Source organism: Oryctolagus cuniculus, chromosome 12, assembly GCF_051225735.1.
Source record: "Oryctolagus cuniculus isolate XC-2025 breed Fujian yellow rabbit chromosome 12, ASM5122573v1, whole genome shotgun sequence".
Classification (NCBI taxonomy): Eukaryota; Metazoa; Chordata; class Mammalia; order Lagomorpha; family Leporidae; genus Oryctolagus; species Oryctolagus cuniculus.
Window position 1 is genome coordinate 74,988,675 of NC_142878.1, and position 17,221 is coordinate 75,005,895.

The 17,221-nt window shown below is 53.9% G+C and overlaps 1 protein-coding gene across 1 annotated transcript in view; it reads right to left on the minus strand.

The window, feature by feature from the left end:
* The window catches only part of GNB5 (G protein subunit beta 5), a gene marked incomplete at its 3' end in the record, with an annotated part of 36,698 nt that overhangs the window by 9,247 nt on the left and 10,230 nt on the right, over positions 1 to 17,221 (minus strand). The window contains 6 exon segments of the mRNA NM_001082170.1: positions 1,094 to 1,185; positions 3,216 to 3,359; positions 6,262 to 6,394; positions 8,677 to 8,753; positions 10,686 to 10,727; positions 14,435 to 14,571. Of these exon segments, the coding sequence (NP_001075639.1) occupies positions 1,094 to 1,185; positions 3,216 to 3,359; positions 6,262 to 6,394; positions 8,677 to 8,753; positions 10,686 to 10,727; positions 14,435 to 14,571 (625 nt within the window).

The window sequence follows — 17,221 nt, forward strand, 5'->3', positions numbered from 1 at the left end:
CATGAGCCAATATATCCCCCATCCTGCACCTTACTAACTTAACTGATGATCTGCGGTAGTTTCTAGATTTATTCCCTTTCATCTTTCCAGGCTAGTATTTTCTGGAACAGGGCATCAGTTGCCCCAATTTGTCACTCTGTGGGATTGGGCCTCCAGGAACCAGCACCAGCATGAAACTCTGGCTCTTGCCATTGTCGCAAGTGCTACACTGCGCTTCATCTCTGACCCGGGAGTCTCCTGTCCTCTACCGGAATCCGTGAGCCATGGCAGCCTGTGACGTGTTAACTTGCAGGTGGGTCAGATTTCAAGACCTTCATAATTCCTGACATTTCTCTGTCTCGGCCATGTCTTCCTTAGTTCCGGCCCCGGCATTTCTCTCTTGAACTCACACAACCACCTTCTAACTGGCCATCGTACTTCCGTTCTTGCATCTCTGACATCTAGCCACCAAACAGCCCAAATAATCATTAAACAACAAATCATGATCAAGTTGGCCGCATACCTCCCCTCAACTCAAAACTCTCCGGGGGCACCTGGCCTTTTGTAGCCCCTTAACACCTCGCCTCTGTGCTCTGCCCCCAACTCTGCAAGCCTGGCTCTTTCATCATCCTGGCCCCTGGAGAGCTACCTTCTCAGAAAGGGATTCCTTGACCTCCCTCTAAGAAATATCCCTGTTTTATTTTTTCATAGCACTTATGAGTCTGTTAAAGTATACATTTGTTTATCTTATTTGGGCTTTGTCTACTTGGGTCCTCTAGGGGTGTAGAGACCTTATCGATCTTGTTCATTGCTGTATTCCCAAATTCAAATACAAATATTTGTCTGACAAATAAAGCCTCGGTGAACACCTGCTGAATGAATGGATGAGAAATACTGATTTAAGGAGATATCAGTTGCTCCTCATGCAGTTTAGCCAAAATTCTTCGTGAGATCTGGAGCCCCGTTCAGTTCCACCACGGGCCAGCCTTTCTTCCCGGGCAGGCCTTTCTCAGTCCAGGAATCGGAGCCTGGAGGTGGTCCCTGGGCTAAGGATTCCCCAAGGCCAGGCGACACTGCAGGACAGAGGGGAAACGGGAGCATCGTACTCACTGACCGGACACTGTTGATGTCAGACTCATGTGTTTCGAAGGCCTGCACGCACTGGCCGGAGCGCATGTCCCACACCATGGCTTTCTTGTCACAGCCCTATGAATGCAAAGGTACCCAGAGTTACGGCCACTGCAGGGACCATCCAGGGAGGTGGAACGAGTCCCTGGCATGCAACAGAGACCATTCCTTCCCACTCTTCTGAGACTCGTGTTACCTAAGGCCCCTCTCCTCAACCACTGAACCCTTGGGAAGCCAGAATTAGGCCACAGAATGGGAGGGAGCAGGGCAGGCTGCCGCCCGCTTCAGTGTTCTTTCTTTGGATGCCCTTCTGAGCGGAGGCCACCCCGCCCCATCCAGCCCCGAGTCTGCCTTCTGCCTTCCTCCTGGGAATTTCCTCTCCTTTTTCCCTTCCTTCTTCTCTCCTCCTCCATCTGCTTCCTTAAGGTCAGGCAGGTGGATGGTGGTACGTGGGTGGGACACTCATGAGTGGGTTGCCAGTGCCAAAACTGAGCAGCCAGGAGCTCCAGCTTTGTGTGAGGTGCCCAGGGCTGCCCTGAACAAAGGTCCATAGCCATGTGCCTCTGGGCCACCTGCACCCTCAGCACCATGGCCCTCGCCACAGCCCTGCCATCCATCAGCTGGGAGGTTCAGGCAGGTCACCTTCCTGGGCCTCCACCTTGACACCTGTGAAATAAACGCTGTCCCTGGGTTGCTAACGTGACCCAAACATGAAGTTTTCTACCATCAGAGTTCCAGAGTGTTTCTGATAGATTCTGGCAAAACAGTCCTGTTATTAAGCTTATGCAGAAAACTGTAGGCTCTCAATAGTCACAGAAGAAATAAGGGCTTAAAATGAGTGTTCAAGTTGTCAATTCAACTCAGAGCCAATGGTGGAAGGAAGGACCATGGCTGACAGCACAGGAAGCCTCAACACCCTGGGGCCTGGGCCTCTGAGTGTCTTCACTGAGATGTGGTCAGAGAAATCCGGACGGTCCTCACATCTGCAGACACTAACCAGCACGGCGTTTAGTGCTCCGCAAGAGACAATGCACTGCACAGGGATGTGGCTAAGTCAAACAGCTAGTGTAGCCGAGGAGAAACACAGCTGCACAAAGGTACAGGGAGGGCACACAGACGGTCAAGAAAGCCGAGGCCACAGAGCCCTGGCCTGATTCCAGGACCGGGGCCCAGGCAGCCCAGCACAAAGCACCTGTGTCTCCCAGCTGCAGGAGTTCCTCCAGTGTGTGGGTCACCGTCCTGCCTCACCACTGTCTCCTGACTGGGGTGCCCCAGGACTGGGGGCCAGGTCAGCCCACTTGCTCCCCGCGTGGAGATGTTCAGCTCTCTGTTCTAGCTCCCGGGCCATCCACAGAGATTTTTATGCCTCCCACCTGGTGACAACAGAAACTCCCGCATTCACTGCTCACCATCCCCTGGTGAGAGCGATGGCAGGTATTGTTGGCCTTGGCCATCGTACCCAAGTGGTGGATGACAGCAGAGCTAGGCCCAGGGGCTTCAGGGCCTGGGCTAGGGCTCCCCTGCCTCTCCATGGCCACATTGGCTGACTTAGCCTTCAGGTAAGATGGGACTTTACAAAGCGTATTATTACAAAATTATGGCTGGATCTAAAAACACTTTGAAGCTTATCATTCAATTCCATATTTCCACAAACTTTCTGAAGTGGCCTCGTACTCTGTTCCCTGCTCCCTGGGGTGGCGGGGAGGGGACGAGTGGGGGAGTGTTCCGTAAGCCGCAAAGCCTGGATGGCTTAGTGCCATCGTCTCATCAGTGGCCCTGGGACCTGCTCGGTGCCCTGGGATCTGCAATGCTCTCAGAGGCTAAGTCGCTGCTATTTACTTGCAAGGTGACACCTTGCAACGTGGCAGATGTGCACCCTGCATGGCATCACTCACATGGGAGAACATTCCAGAACCTCGGTGGACTGTTGAGTGACAGCGGCAGAACAGAGGCAGCCCCTGTCAGGGCCTGGAGCCAGCGCCACCACGGCTGCAGGTACTGGGGGTGCCGTGGAGAGCTGAGGACAATTACTGCAGCCCGGATAGCAGCCGCCACCATAAGCCTCCAGAGTGGACAGAGACCCCCGTGGGGAGCCCATGGGTCTTTACCCCAGACACGAAGGTGTTGCCGGTCTCCGAGGGGGCCAGGTCCAAGCACAGGACGTCAGCCCCGTGGCCGTGGAAGCTCTGCAGCAGCTGCCCGCTCTCCACGTCCCACAGGGCGCATGTCCCATCGCCACTCGCTGTCAGGATCTGCAGTGAGGGGCAGGGGAGCCTGTCAGAGGCTTAGTGTGGGGCAGGGAAGAGCACGCGTGCACACACACACACGAGCACACACCCCACCCTTGCTCGATCTGGTTCAAACACAACTCTCTCCCACACGAACATACCCTCTTTGTCTCTAGGTCATGTGTTCGGGTATCAGTCCCCCTGGGGAGCTGGAGCCCCCGTGTCCTCGTGGTGGTACCTACGGGGCCCTACACCTGCCTGGCGTGTAGGATGACAGAACCTCTCACCGTTACCCAAGCCAGACACACAGAGGTTCTTGGACACCACGTACACAGAATCACTGGGCTGCCTGCCAACAGGAAGGGGCTGGGGCAGGGCCCACAAGCCCCCCGGTGACAGTGATGCTGGGCATTGGACCTCACTTGGGACAGAGGCAGCCAAGCGGCCTCTTGTTAGACACGCCCTCCTCCTGCTGCCTCTCTCCCAGAGCCTCCGAGGCTCCCCAGGGCCACTGGCTCCCACATGCCTGGCACAGACTCGACAGCCACTTGCTGCATGCTGACCACATCCGGCCACTTGGGGGCTTGCAGCAAGATCACGTCTTGGTCTCTGTTCTCCTGAAACTTGGGTGAATAGGACTGGCAGTCATACGGAGACCCATCTAATTCCCTGTTCCTGTGTTCACACAATCCTGGGGCCAGGCCTGCCCTCCTTGGTACCACGTTCAACAACACTGAGGCCAAGCCAAAACGACACAGCTGCTTGCTTTAGGAAGTATCTGCTCCTGGAGGAAAAGACCGTGAGCGAATCCAACAGCTGACTCATCAAGACCAGCAGCTTGCTCACTGCAAAACACTGCAGGCTCACTACCGCGTCCTAAACCAGTCTCCCACCTGCCCTGAAGTCCCACCTCCCACCACCCAGCCTGGCCTCTGAAACCCTGCATGCACACCCTTCCCTTATGTCTCCACTGTGAGGCACTACACAGGTTCCATGGAGTTCAGGATCTCCCTTAATGCAGGAGAGTTAATGGACTAAGCTTTGCTTGATGGCAACTTTTTCTGATGCTTGCTTGGGGACTGCACCTCAATTAGCAGGCAAGACCATGAAGAATTATCCTGCTGCGAGAAGTGCTACATTCCAGGGGTCCCAAACGCAGCGGGGCAACATCTGGGCTGATCTTAAAGGATGAGTGAGAGCTGGCCGTGCGGAGGGAAGGGGAGAGGAGGGTACTGTAGGAGAAGGCTGGGTTCGCACAGGGTGACAGGCAAGCCTGGAGGCGAGAGGGGGTACGGGAGGGCAGGTGTTTGTCATAGCTAAGATGCGGCTTTGGATGCCAACATTCCATATCAGAATGCCTGGGTTTTAGCCCCAGCTCTGCTCCTAATTCCAGCTGCTTGATAAAGATCCTGGAAGGCAGCAGGTAATGGCTCAAGTACTTGGGTTCCTGCCACTCACATGTGAGATGTGGACTGAGTTCCTGGCTGCTGGCTTCCTCTGGCTGTTGTGGGTATCTGGAGAGTGAACCAGCTAAAGAGAGAGATGTGTCTGCCCAAGGATATCTGGGCGTGGTCACTGCAAAGCTCCCAGGTGGGCTGAAACGGCAGGTGCACACATGGCCCACTGGAGACCCTCCAACTCTGAGCAAGCCTCTGGCCAGCAACTGAACAACAACCTGGCACCTGGACTCCCTGCTGCCAGCTTCGGAACTGGCTTTAACCCAACTCTTTTTTTTTTTTTTTTTTTTTGACAGGCAGAGTTAGACAGAGAGAAAGGTCTTGCTTCCGTTGGTTCACCCCCCAGCTGGCCGCTACGGCTGGTGCTGCGCTGATTCGAAGCCAGGAGCTAGGTGCTTCTCCTGGTCTCCCATGCGGGTGCAGGGCCCAAGCACTTGGGCCATCCTCCACTGCCTTCCCGGGCCAGTAAGCAGAGAGCTGGACTGGAAGAGGGGCAACCGGGACAGAATCCGGCGCCCTGACCGGGACTAGAACCCGGTGTGCCAGCGCCGCAGGTGGAGGATTAGCCTAGTGAGCTGCAGCACTGGCCAACCCAACTCCTTTAAACAAACTCAATTCCGCCTGACCTCTGCAGAGGCTCCAGATGCCTACGGAGCCCAGCCCAGGCATTTAGGGTGTTATAGAATCTGGCTCTGTCCACCCCCTTCCCCCCAGACTGCCTGCCCCCTGCTGTGCTCTCTGCTACACTGGCCACCACTTCACTGGTAGCAGCAACGCTGGGACTGCCATCCTGCCTCGAGCTCCCAGTTCCCCCCACGGTCCCATCATGACTGGCGTCTGTCTCTGGGGTCTCTGAGGACCACATCTGAGTTTTCAGTGCCAGGGTCACATGGTGTCTGGCAATGTGGGTAGCAGGTGCCCATGAGGTTTTGCTGATTAAATGAATGACGGATGCCTTTACAACTTGCTAAAAAATAAAAAAGCTTAGTGAATGTGTTGAGGTTGTGTCGTTTTCACTGTGGCTCATTTGAAGCGGGGCACTGATGTAACAACTGAAATTGTTTTATTTTTTGCATTTGTTAAAACTGAGTGTCAGGTGTGCAGAGAGAGGCGGGTGGATGGCAGCTCAGGGAAGTCTCAGGCACGCACGCATGCACAGGGGCGCTCATCACGCCGCCACCACTCAGCCCAGGAGACCGTGCCTCTCTCCCCACCCCTCTCTCCCCACCCCCCAGCCAAGTAAGCCAGAGGAGGATTTTCAGTCTGGTAGGTAGGTTATCTCAGCTCTATCAGCGTCACCAGCCCTGGCTTCTCATTTCTGATTTCACTAAAAGCCATCCTTGAAGCCAGACAGAAGCAACAGGTGCTTCCTCTCAGAGCAACCTGCTGGGGTGCAGCCGTCCTAAGCAAGACCCGGGAGAAGCCTCCTCTCCTGGCTCGTTAGCGCTCCGGGCCACGCGGCTCCTTACCTGCATGTCGGAGTTGGTGAAGCTGCAGGCCGACAGGTAGTTGGTGTGCATAGCCACAGACTTCTTCTTGGCAGCCATGTTTTCATTTTTGTCAAACGTCAGTGGATACACAGAGCACTTATTATCCAAACCCCTGGCACAGGAAGACAGAAGTCTTGGGGTTAGGAGACGTGAGTGAACCAGTGGATGAATGACCTCTCTCTTGGTCTCTCCCTCCCTCTGTAACTTTCTCAAACAAATAGAAAAGTTAAAAAATTATTTTCTCCACCCTCCTTTCATACTTGCTTACCTTTGTGGGAATCAAATTCTATTTTGGGGGATGCAAAATAGGGCCCTCTCATCTGATAATGCCCTCTGTACCTACTGGCTGATGTTTTCTAAGAAGATTCACCCTCCCCCAGGGTCACTGTACACCAACAGATTCTTTGTTCTTTAATGATTTCATCTGATGCTCAAACTGCCCCAAATGTGGACATGGGGACCCTTGTGAGCCAGCTCCTGTTCATTCTCCTGTGACCCTATTGGTCCCTAAACATTCCCTACCTTCCGGAATAAGACAACGTCTCAGGCTCACTTACTCTCTTCCTGCCCCAGACCCTAAGATCAGCCTTAGTCTGAAGAGCCCCGCTTCCTTCTAGTGGGGATAGTCCGGATGGGTTGCTCTTTCCCGCAGCCCTGGGGAAGCCGGGGGACCCTTTGGCCTTTCCACCTGTTTGGAGTTGCCAGTGTGCAACTGAGAGCGCTTGTTATCAGTAATTAGCCTTGGCAGGCTCATTTATAGATGGCGTGGGCGAGAAGGATTCGCACTTGGGCAACCGCTTTCTTCTGCCAGGGGCCATGTGGAAATTTAGAACGTCATTCCTGGGCCATACAAGATTATCAACTTACAACTGAGCCTGCTACAGGTCTGTTGAATTTTGAGTCCCACCTGTGGTTGCAATGGCAGGGCCAGACCAGATGATTTTGCGGGCCTTACAGGGCCCTTGGGCAGAACGCTCCCCACCCCTGGGCCATGATAACGAAGCACAGTGGGGCCTATGCCTCCCCTGGCCCTCGAGGTAGGATGTGTCTCCCCCTCCCCACCACACTGCACTTTCAGATGCATTCCTCTGCAGCCCTACTGGCATACTTATCACTCAGGGTTATGTGCATCGCTATGAGACATTTTGTATTGGCTGTTGACTGTCTGCTGTAGGACCTAATTTTATGATCTTGGTTGTTTCATAGGTTCCCCAGGCCTCAGTTTCCCCAGCAATAAATGGAGCAAATCCTATCTATGGGTCCCATGGGGCTGCTGTGGCGATTATAGGAGGAGGTCAGAGGGACTCTTGGCACCTGATGGGTGCACAGGTCGTGGTCATTCTCCATTTTTTAATGTCTCTTCTTGCTTGCAGGAAGGAATTTTATTCATTAGTTCCACTGACACCTGAGCCCCTGCCTTGCCCACAGATGCATGCAGTAAGTGTGTGACAAATGAGAAATACTTATGATCACAATCAACTGACACATTTTTGGTGGGGGGAGGGGACTATGCTAATACTATGGGGGGGGTTAGCTTTCAAGTTTGGACCCAAATGAGAGATGGACTCAGTAGCCAGGCAGATGGAGATAAAATAGCCTGTTACTCTACAAAGACATTTAGAGAATGTGGCACAGGGGTGGTGCGATACTGGCATGGCTGGGAAGTGCTGTGCTGGAGTTACCAGTGGGAACTCGGATTCGGGGCAGCGGTAGCACTGCTGCTTGTCATGACTGCATCTCACACGGCAATGCCTGGATCCAGCCCTGGCTCTGCACCTGATTCCAGCTTCCAGTTAACGTGCCTCAGGGGACAGAAGAGCACCTGGGCCCCTTCCACCCAAGTGGTGCACCCAGACTGAGTTCCTGGCTCCTGGCTTTGGCATGGCCCAACCCTGGCTTTTTCATGCATCAAGAGGGGTGAACCAGTGAAAGGAAGATCGCGCTGTTTCTCTCCCCCGCCCTTTAAATAAAATGAAAATAAACAAATCAAAAATGTAAAAATGCGGCAATCAATGTCGTTCGTATGCATTTTCTCTGTTTTGGGTCATTCATTTCAAACAAGTTCCTAGATGCGTCACTAGATCAAAGCTGACACATTTCTGGCCACTTACCAACCTGCCTTCTGAAATGTCTACAGCAATGTACAGTCCCACCAACGGCATCGGGGAAAGCAAGCCAGGGGACAGGCCTGGAATTTGCTCCTGTCACTCTGTCATGAAAACACCCATGAGAGGGTCTTGGGGTTTCTTCTTTCCGGAAGCTCAAGGAGAAACTTAACACGTTGCTTCGTAAGCAACTGGATTGCAAGCTCTGGCCTGTTTGCTTGCTTTTGCCAAGAGAATGGTATTTTGTGGCTATCAGGAGGCCTTTCAAGCCGCTGCAGCCCCAACTTACCCACAAGCAATGGCACATCCAGATGGGGCGTAAGCACAGGCCATCACCCACGTGCAGGGCATCGTGACCGCATGCTCCTGAAACACAGCAGGTAGGGGTGAGCGTGAGAGCGACGCGGGCCACCACACTCCACGCTTCATGTGTAAGTCTCACAAAACGAAATCATCGGAGTTCCTGCCTGCAGGATGCACTCGGGCTCTGCTCGGAGAGGGAAGTGTGTGGTGCAGAGGGGCTGGAGGGTGACGAGGAGACCCAGCCTCCCCACCCTCAACCACGGAGTACGTCACGGACGTACAGGCTGTGCGGAAACCTCTCAGCCCAGCCACACCACTGGTCCCTAATGCACGGGCACCAGCGCTCCTGTCTCTAAAATCCAGCTCCAGGTTCCCTTGCAGAGACGGACTTGACCTAATTTACTTGGAGTCCTATTTTCCAGATAGGTTCTTGGGTGGCTTTTTCTATGGATACTGTTTGTTCACGTGTGGGTACACCAAGGCCTTTGCTAGCTGTGGGTCCTGGCACCATTCCTGGGCAGGTCTGAAGAGGAGGGGCGGGAAGGGGAGGGTGGCCTTGGGCTGTGGTCCTGCATGAAAGAGACCCAGCTGAACCGGAGCACTAAGGATTAGGCGCACCAGCCCCAGGCTTGCGGCTGAGGCACCCACATCCCCCTGCATGAAAACCACGTTTCAAACACACCTGTGGTCTTATTTCCGTGGGGGTGTGGCCCATGCTCCTGGTTCTAACACTAACGGGATGGGACCCCATGCAGGCTGGCCTCTTGTCCTGCCTGGCCCTCGTGCTGCCTCTGCGGCGTGGCTGGCATTGATTCCCAAGCCATGTTCAAGGGCAGGGCTTCTTTTCTGGTAGGATTCTCTGTACTTTTCCAGGTTTTGTGTTTTGCCACGATTCTGTCATCACACTCACACACCACATTCAGAAGCCTTTCAGGACGTCAAGACGCTGCCACCGCCGCCCTGTGTGTGTGTGTGTGTGTGTGTGTGTGGAGGTGGCTGCTCCCTCCCAGGACACCCCAGAGGTATGCCCCTTTCCCTACAGGTAATGGCCACCTTCCCTGCCAGCGGCCATGGGGCGCCCCTGCAGTGCTCCAGCGGTCAGTGTGTGCTCTCCACCACACCCACATGTACACAGAAACAACAAAACAGCACACAGTCCAGCATGCCAAGGGGTACGGGGGTACGGGGAGGGGCAGACGCTTGCATGGGCTTCCCCGCGGCTGCAGGCACCTGTGAGACAGCCCTGTGCTGATGAGCAAGTGGTTATTTTTATCATTTCCCAAGCACCTGCGGTTAGGGACCCTGCTCTGCAAAGCGGTTCTGGAGCCCCACTTGACTGGGTCTCGGAACAGTGGCTGGGCTGGCGGTGACACCACCTGACCAGTCAGAGCAAGGGAGAGCTGGGACCCTGCTCCGCTGGGACAGATACAGCCTCTTTGTTCTTTAAATGCAGAGTGAGAAGGAAGAGCTGCTGAGTAAACACTGGGATCCTATTGAATATGCAACACTCCGGACTGTGAATGCCCAGAGGTGCACACAGCTCTACAGGTGAACCCATGCGTAGACCGAAGCCTTGATCCTAAGAGTCTAAACTTAGATCTAATCTGAGCTGTGCAGGCCCAGGCCTTACGAGGGGCTTGGGATGATTTGGCCTCTCCCTGCCCTGCTACCGCACGCTCACTTCCACGGTGCCACGCAGCCTGGTCAAAGCCAGAGTGGGGAGACACAACCAAGGGTCTTGGGACTGTTGTCTTCATTCAGAAGGAAAATACACGATGCACTTGCATGTCTGCAGGTGACAAGTTTTCCACGGCTCGCCCATGGCCCGTTTCCTATCCACCCCCTCCAGGGTGGCCCTGCAGGCTCATGGGGTAGGGGGATCTCTCTGGGTGGGAGGTGGCATATGGAGAAGGAACCATGGCTACACAGGGCTGGCTGGGCTGCAAAGTGACCACCGCAGGGCACCTGTCAGCCCAGATAGGGACAAGGCCTCACCTTGTTGGTGGTGAAGGAATCCCACACGATCACCTTCCCATCCTGGAGGGAGAAGAGAAAAGAGGTCAGGAACTGTCCACAGGGTCTTACCGAGAGCTGCCCAGAATTCCTCACGAACACCAGTGGGGAGTGCAAGGCCAGAGTAAGTTTCTGTGAATCAAGACCCTTCAGCCTGCTCTCTAAAAGGGCAGGGAGGGAGGTGGCGCTGGGCTCTGCAGCCTGGCATTTCTTAGAGCTACGCATACAGACAACAGGGCCCAGATCCTCGGTTAATACCATTCATCAGCCAAGCACAGACGGCTGGTACATCACTGTTATCCTCCACCCCCTAAATGCCAAACAGCTACACAGGGCGAAAAAAACCAGAGATCACCTGTGGGCACTGGACAGGAAGTGATAAGCTCTCTCTCCCACGCCATCCCCACTATGCTGTCCTCTTGTGCGGTCCAGGTTCCCCGCAGCTGTGCACCCTAATGGCCCCCATTCTCTGTCCACTGTCTTCACGGACAGCTCTGGTGAGGGCTGAGTGGGTCCAGGGTCAGTTCCCCGCCTGCTGGTGCTTGGAGACATCGAAGCTCCCACTCACATGGAGGACGAGGTGTGCCGTGCACCTGTGATGGTGGGGAGCCCCGCAGGCAGCTGTTCCGTAAATAAACAGCGCTCCCTGCTGGGTGAGCGCCAGGCTGGTGACACACAGACAGCAGTGTCATCTGCTTGTAGCACGAACCCACCAGAGGGGAGCCCACAGAAGCCCTGACCCCTACAAAGCAGGGACCTGTCCAGAACATGACACAGGGGATCTGCGGGCAGACAGAGGGTCTCCGGGCAGCTGAGTTGTGTCTGTGCGTGAATCCCTGTGCACCCTCAGTGAAGGTCAACCTGCAGCTTCTACAGCAGGCTTGGTTTTTGCGTCAAATCTGGTGACTAAGGCAGAGAAGGTAAGGCTGGAGAAAACCCCTCCGGGACAGATGCCAGGCCGACTGTCAAGTGACATGGCTGCTTGCTCTGCACGATGTGATGTGAGATTTCTATATTAATGCTGTATGCGGCAGAGGGGCCGCAGAGTAAGTCAAAGTTGGTTTGGAACCTTTCCTAAGCACACTGGTTCTTCTCATTGATGTCTCTGACTCGGAGGCCACACACGATGTGTGGGGCAGACCAGGTAAGGCTGTCGTGCAGAGAACAGGGCAGGCGCTCAGCACCTGCACCCCAGGGTGCTCCTGCTTAGAGCCCCGGCTCCCTGAGCAAAGGGAATCGACAGCACACTGCCCATGTTGATGGCTTCCTTCACCTCACTGCCTGCCCACCCACCGCCCACCCACCACGTGCCTTCTGGGATCCTGGATCTACATGCCGGGAGAGAACGGGCCTCAGCCCACCTGGACAGGGTGACTCACCTCCTGCCTTGTAAGGGAGAAGGTGGCTGATGAGTCAAGTCTGTTCCAGAGCCTTCCTGTGCTCTCCCATCTCTCCCTGCGCTCACCCACGTCCCAGCTCTCTGGAGCAGAGGTGGGTGGACAGGGCATACCAGGGCACCACGGGCACCCTCCCTGCAACCTCCCTGCCCCCCTCAAGTAAGTGTGCTGTGTGAGCCACAGAAAACCCAGCGTGTAGCATACTTGCAAGGATTTAAAAAGTCAGAAAAGCTAGGGAGCAACGAGAACATCTCGATAGCCACTCTGTGAAAACAAGCATTTGGAAAAAAAATACAGGCGCTAGAAAGAAATGCTCTAAAATGGTAATGACTGTGACAGGGCAGTGGGGGAAAAATGGTGACACACATAACTATAAGTGGATCATGGGTGCAAGATGAAAGGCAAAGCAATGTGGTATTTGGGATCTGCAGGTAATGCAGGAAATCAGTGACCTCCATCTTACTCAACACAAAACTGACGGGGATGCCAGAGCCTGTGGGTTATCTGGAATGTGGACAGTTCAGTGCTCAGAGGGTTATTTTAAAAAACAAACCCTCTTTCACAAAAGCTGGGCAGAAGGCAGGGTGGGAGGAAACCCACACTGCTTGTGATTTATAGACTGTCTCATGGACTTCTGTTTATGGCTTTATGTCTTCTACACGTACCCGAAAAACAGACATAAAAAGCACCAAGCCGTGGGAGCCAGCCTCCAAGAGTCCCTGATCATTCCAGCTCCCTGGGCTGCTCATATGCTGCAGAACCTCCGTCTGCTTTATATAAGGTTGGTCCAAGGGACCAGCAGAAGACAGAGTGATGGCTTGTCACTGCCAATGCCAGCTCATCAGGGGGCAGCGCTGTGGTGTAGTGGGTAAAGCCTGCAGCACCAGCATCCCATATGGGTGCTGGTTCCGATCCCGGCTGCTCCACTTCCGATCCAGCTCACCGCTAACATGCCTAGGAAAGCAGCACACGACGGCCTAACTGCTTGGACCCCGTCACCCACATGGGAGACCTGGCTTTGACTGGCCCAACTCCAGCCGTTGCGGCCATTTGGGGAGTGAACCAGTGGATGGAAGACCTCTCTCTGTCTCTTCCTGCCCCTCTTTCTGTAACTCTGCATTTAAAATAAATAAAATAAATGCTTTAAAAAAAGGTTTCACTCACAGATGAGACCTTGAAATGTGCTCATGAAGAAATTCACTTTGCGGCTGGTGTTGTGGTGCAGGGGGTTAAGCTGCTGCCTGTCAGGTGCAGGGGGGCATCCTATTTGAGCACAGGTTTGAGCCCTCGCTGCTCCATGTCCATTCCAGCTCCCTGCTAACGTGCCTGGGAAAGCAGCGGAAGATGGTCCCAGTGCTGGGGCTCCTGCCACCCATGTGGGAGACTTGGATGGAGTCCTAGGCTCCTGGCTTCAGTCTGGCTCAGCCCTGGCCATTGCAGCCATTTGGGGATGTTAATTCTTTTTTTTTTTTTAATTTTTAAAGGTTTATTTATTTAATTGAATGTCAGAGTTAGAGAGAGAGGGGGAGAGAAAGAGACAGAGAATTTTCATCTGTTAGTTCACTCCTCAAATGGCCACAACAGCAGGATCAGGCCAGCCCAAAGCCAGGAGCTTTATCTGGGTCTCTTACATGGGTGGCAGGGGCTAAGCACTTAGGCCATCTTCCGCTGCTTTCCCCAGGCCATTAACAGGGATCTGGATCAGAAGTGGAGTAGCTGGGACTCGAATACACAAAATGAATCTTTAAAAAAATCTTTAGGCTGGCGCCGTAGCTCACTAGGCTAATCCTCCGCTTTGTGGCGCTGGCACACCAGGTTCTAGTCCCAGTTGCCCCTCTTCCAGGCCAGCTCTCTGCTGTGGCCTGGGAGTGCAGTGGAGGATGGCCCAAGTGCTTGGGCCCTGCACCCCATGGGAGACCAGGAGAAGCACCTGGTTCCTGCCATCGGATCAGCACGGTGCGCCGACCACAGTGCGCCGGCTGCGGCAGCCATTGGAGGGTGAACCAACGGCAAAAGGAAGACCTTTCTCTCTGTCTCTCTCTCTCACTGTCCACTCTGCCTGTCAAAAATAAAAAAAAAATAATAAATAAAAAATCTTTAAAAAAAGTAATTTTGAGCGGTTTATTAAGACGTCAAATGCAGTCTAGAGCATTTCAACTACTGCTAATTGCAAACCCACCTGCCTGGGTGAGGTCGACAGTATGCAAGAGAACTCTTTAGTCAAATCGGGTTGTTCAGACAAGAACCCAAGTCATAAGGCTCAGCGGAGGGGCAGTGCCCTGCGTCTCGGCTGTAGTGGGCGGAGCCTGCTCACCTGCTCCATGGTGGCCATACCTGGGACGAGCTCACGATCCTCCGTTTGTCCTTGCACCAGTCCATGCACAGGACCTTGTTTCCATGGCCCTTGAGTGTCCTCCTCGTTTTCATGACAAACTGGCCCAAGGCCTCCACCCGCTCTGCCACCTGGTGCACTGAAAGAATAAGGCCGTCGTCAATCATGTCAATCACGTTGTCAAGGGCCAGGCTCCACAGGAGGCGGTCCCACTTGCGACCTCAGTGTCACCATTCGGTTCGTGATCCCCTATTTAACAACACACCGCCGTAGAGGGCGGAGAGAACATAGCTGTTTTACCCTTTTGTTTAAGACTATGTCTTCCAAACCCTTCCCCGTATGTATAGTGCGGATTGAGCAACCTCATACTGCAAAAGGGCTGTACTCAGTTCTCCAGTTTAAGGGCCAAGGCTCTGAGAGGTAGGCAGGGCAGGCGGCAGAGGGAGGTGTGGTCTCCACTGGACAGGTGGGAAGTCGGCAGCTCGGATGTCATTGGCTAATACAGGTTCAGGCAACCAGCTGGGAGCCAGGCTGAGACTTCTGGCTCTTCTACCTAGTGCTTAGTCACGAGGGAAGCTGGACTGGACAAAACCATGTGTTAGGGCTGCAACGTGCTGCTCAATAGCAGGTCCTGTGTCTATGGGACCTCCGAGCTTGGCACAGGCCCACGATGCGACAGGTGCTGCACATGCCTGCTCTGGGAGAGAATGAGCGAGCAAAAACACCGAGTGAGCTGTCAGCAAATGGTGAATTTATTAAAAAACTTAGGAGCCACAGTGATCAGCGCAATATCCTAAAAGCCCCCCCACTCCCACCCTGGAGGGTAGGGAGCTATACCAGCTGCAGCTTGGGTGTCAACCTCTCAGCTCCCATCCTGAGGCCAGGGAGGGCTTTGTAGGGGCTCATGGGGAGGTGTGCCTGATGAACAGAAGAGCTACAAGTTCACAGGCTGTGGCTGGGAGGGCCTGCTGTGTGCAGGTGCTGGCGGGCCCTGGCCCTGCACAGAGCCCGTGGGGGAACCGCAGTTCCCGGGGATCAGGTCCGCGGCTGTGGCAGGTGGAGAAGCCAGGGCTCCGAACTCCCTCCCCCTCTTCTCCCTCCTGAAACCTCTGTGCTGGGCCTTGCTCCAGGCAGGTGGGGAGGAGGGCCGAGGGCACTCTAACAGGGTCAGCCCAGGAAAGCACTGTGGAAGCTCCGGGGACAGTGGTCCTCCTTCCTGCAGCGGGCGGACAGGGCTGAGGGGGCTCCCCTCGTGGTTTCTCTTACTTCTCCTTTGTTCGTTTGTTTCACGTCATGATCTAAGCCCTCTCACTTCCCCTTACTCCCTGTCCCGCCTTCTCCCGTGCTGCCTTCCTCTGCCCTTCTCTCCCCTTAAACGCTCTGGTGTGACTTTTCTGAAAAACAAAGAACTCTCATAGAACCACAGTCCAACAACCACAACCAGAAAATCCACACTGGAACCACACCATCCATGCGACGGCCGTCACCGAGATGCCCCGGTCCACGACACTTGCCCTTCCCAGCGCCACATGTCGCATTTCAGCTACCCCGCGTCTTTAAGGCCCAGTCACTCTGTGTCCTGGGTTGGGTTGGTTTTATCTGACGCTTCCTCATGGGGAGGTTTGGGCACGGCACCATCACTGGAACATGGCAGACTTGACGCCGAGTTCTTGCTCTGCAGCCTACTGAGGGCCGCAGCCCACTGCTGGGGAGGCGAACTCTGTCGCTGGGTTCAGGCGGCACCTGCCAGGTTTCTCCATCACAGAGCCACCCATCTACCACTTGTTATGAACAAGCATCTCGTGGGGATGAGCTCTGAGAATATATACATAGCGTGTTGGCCTTCACACCTGAATACCCTTATTTCAACATCCATTAATGATTTTTGCTTGAACCAGCTATTGTGACGGTGACTGGCAAGTGGTGATTTTGTGAAGTCCATCATTCCTTCTGCATCTATGGCTTCAACATAACGGGGAGTGTCTCTTATTTACTTATTTATTTAATTATGTTGGCCTGAACTCACGAATTCCTACTTTATCCAACAGACTGTAATCCCTCACACGCTTGGGACCAGAATTATTTCAGATTTTTAGATTCTTTGATATTTTAGAATATTTACATACATATATATAAATATAATCAGATATCTTGTGGGTGGGATGACCCAGGGCTAAGCAAGAAATCCCTGTGTTTGCATGCATCACCCTAAGATAACGTTAGACACTATTTTTACTGCATTTTGAACATGACCTGCCACATGAGGTCAGCTGTGGAATCTCCCACCTATGACGTCATGCTGGAGCTCACAATGTTCTGGGTTTTGGAGCACTCTGGACTTTGGATTTTCAGAGTAGGAACGCTCAACCTGCATCCCCACTGCATCCACCGGAGGCGCCAGGTGTCCTGGTGGGCTGGCAGGAGCACCATCAGGCAGGTTTCTGTGACTTTCCCTGGGCACCGGCCCGCCACACGCCTGCTCGTCCGTTGGCCTGGGAAGGGGCCATTTCTCCAAAAGGTCTTGGTTCCCTTTAGTGGCCCCATTTTTAAGATGAAAGCACACAGGTGTGCAAAACAGTCTCTGTGAAAACACAAACTGTAGCAATCCTTGCTAAACTCGGAAGTACTTCGAGAATGTTCAATTATAATGCCACTGCTTTTGCTAAAACATTGCATTATTTACTGCCACCAATAGTGCGTTAGCCTTTTATAACACTCTCTTCACAAAAATACACTGATTGAAGTTTAAAAAAAGACTGAATTCTTTGAACTCTTCCAGGCCTCTTCCA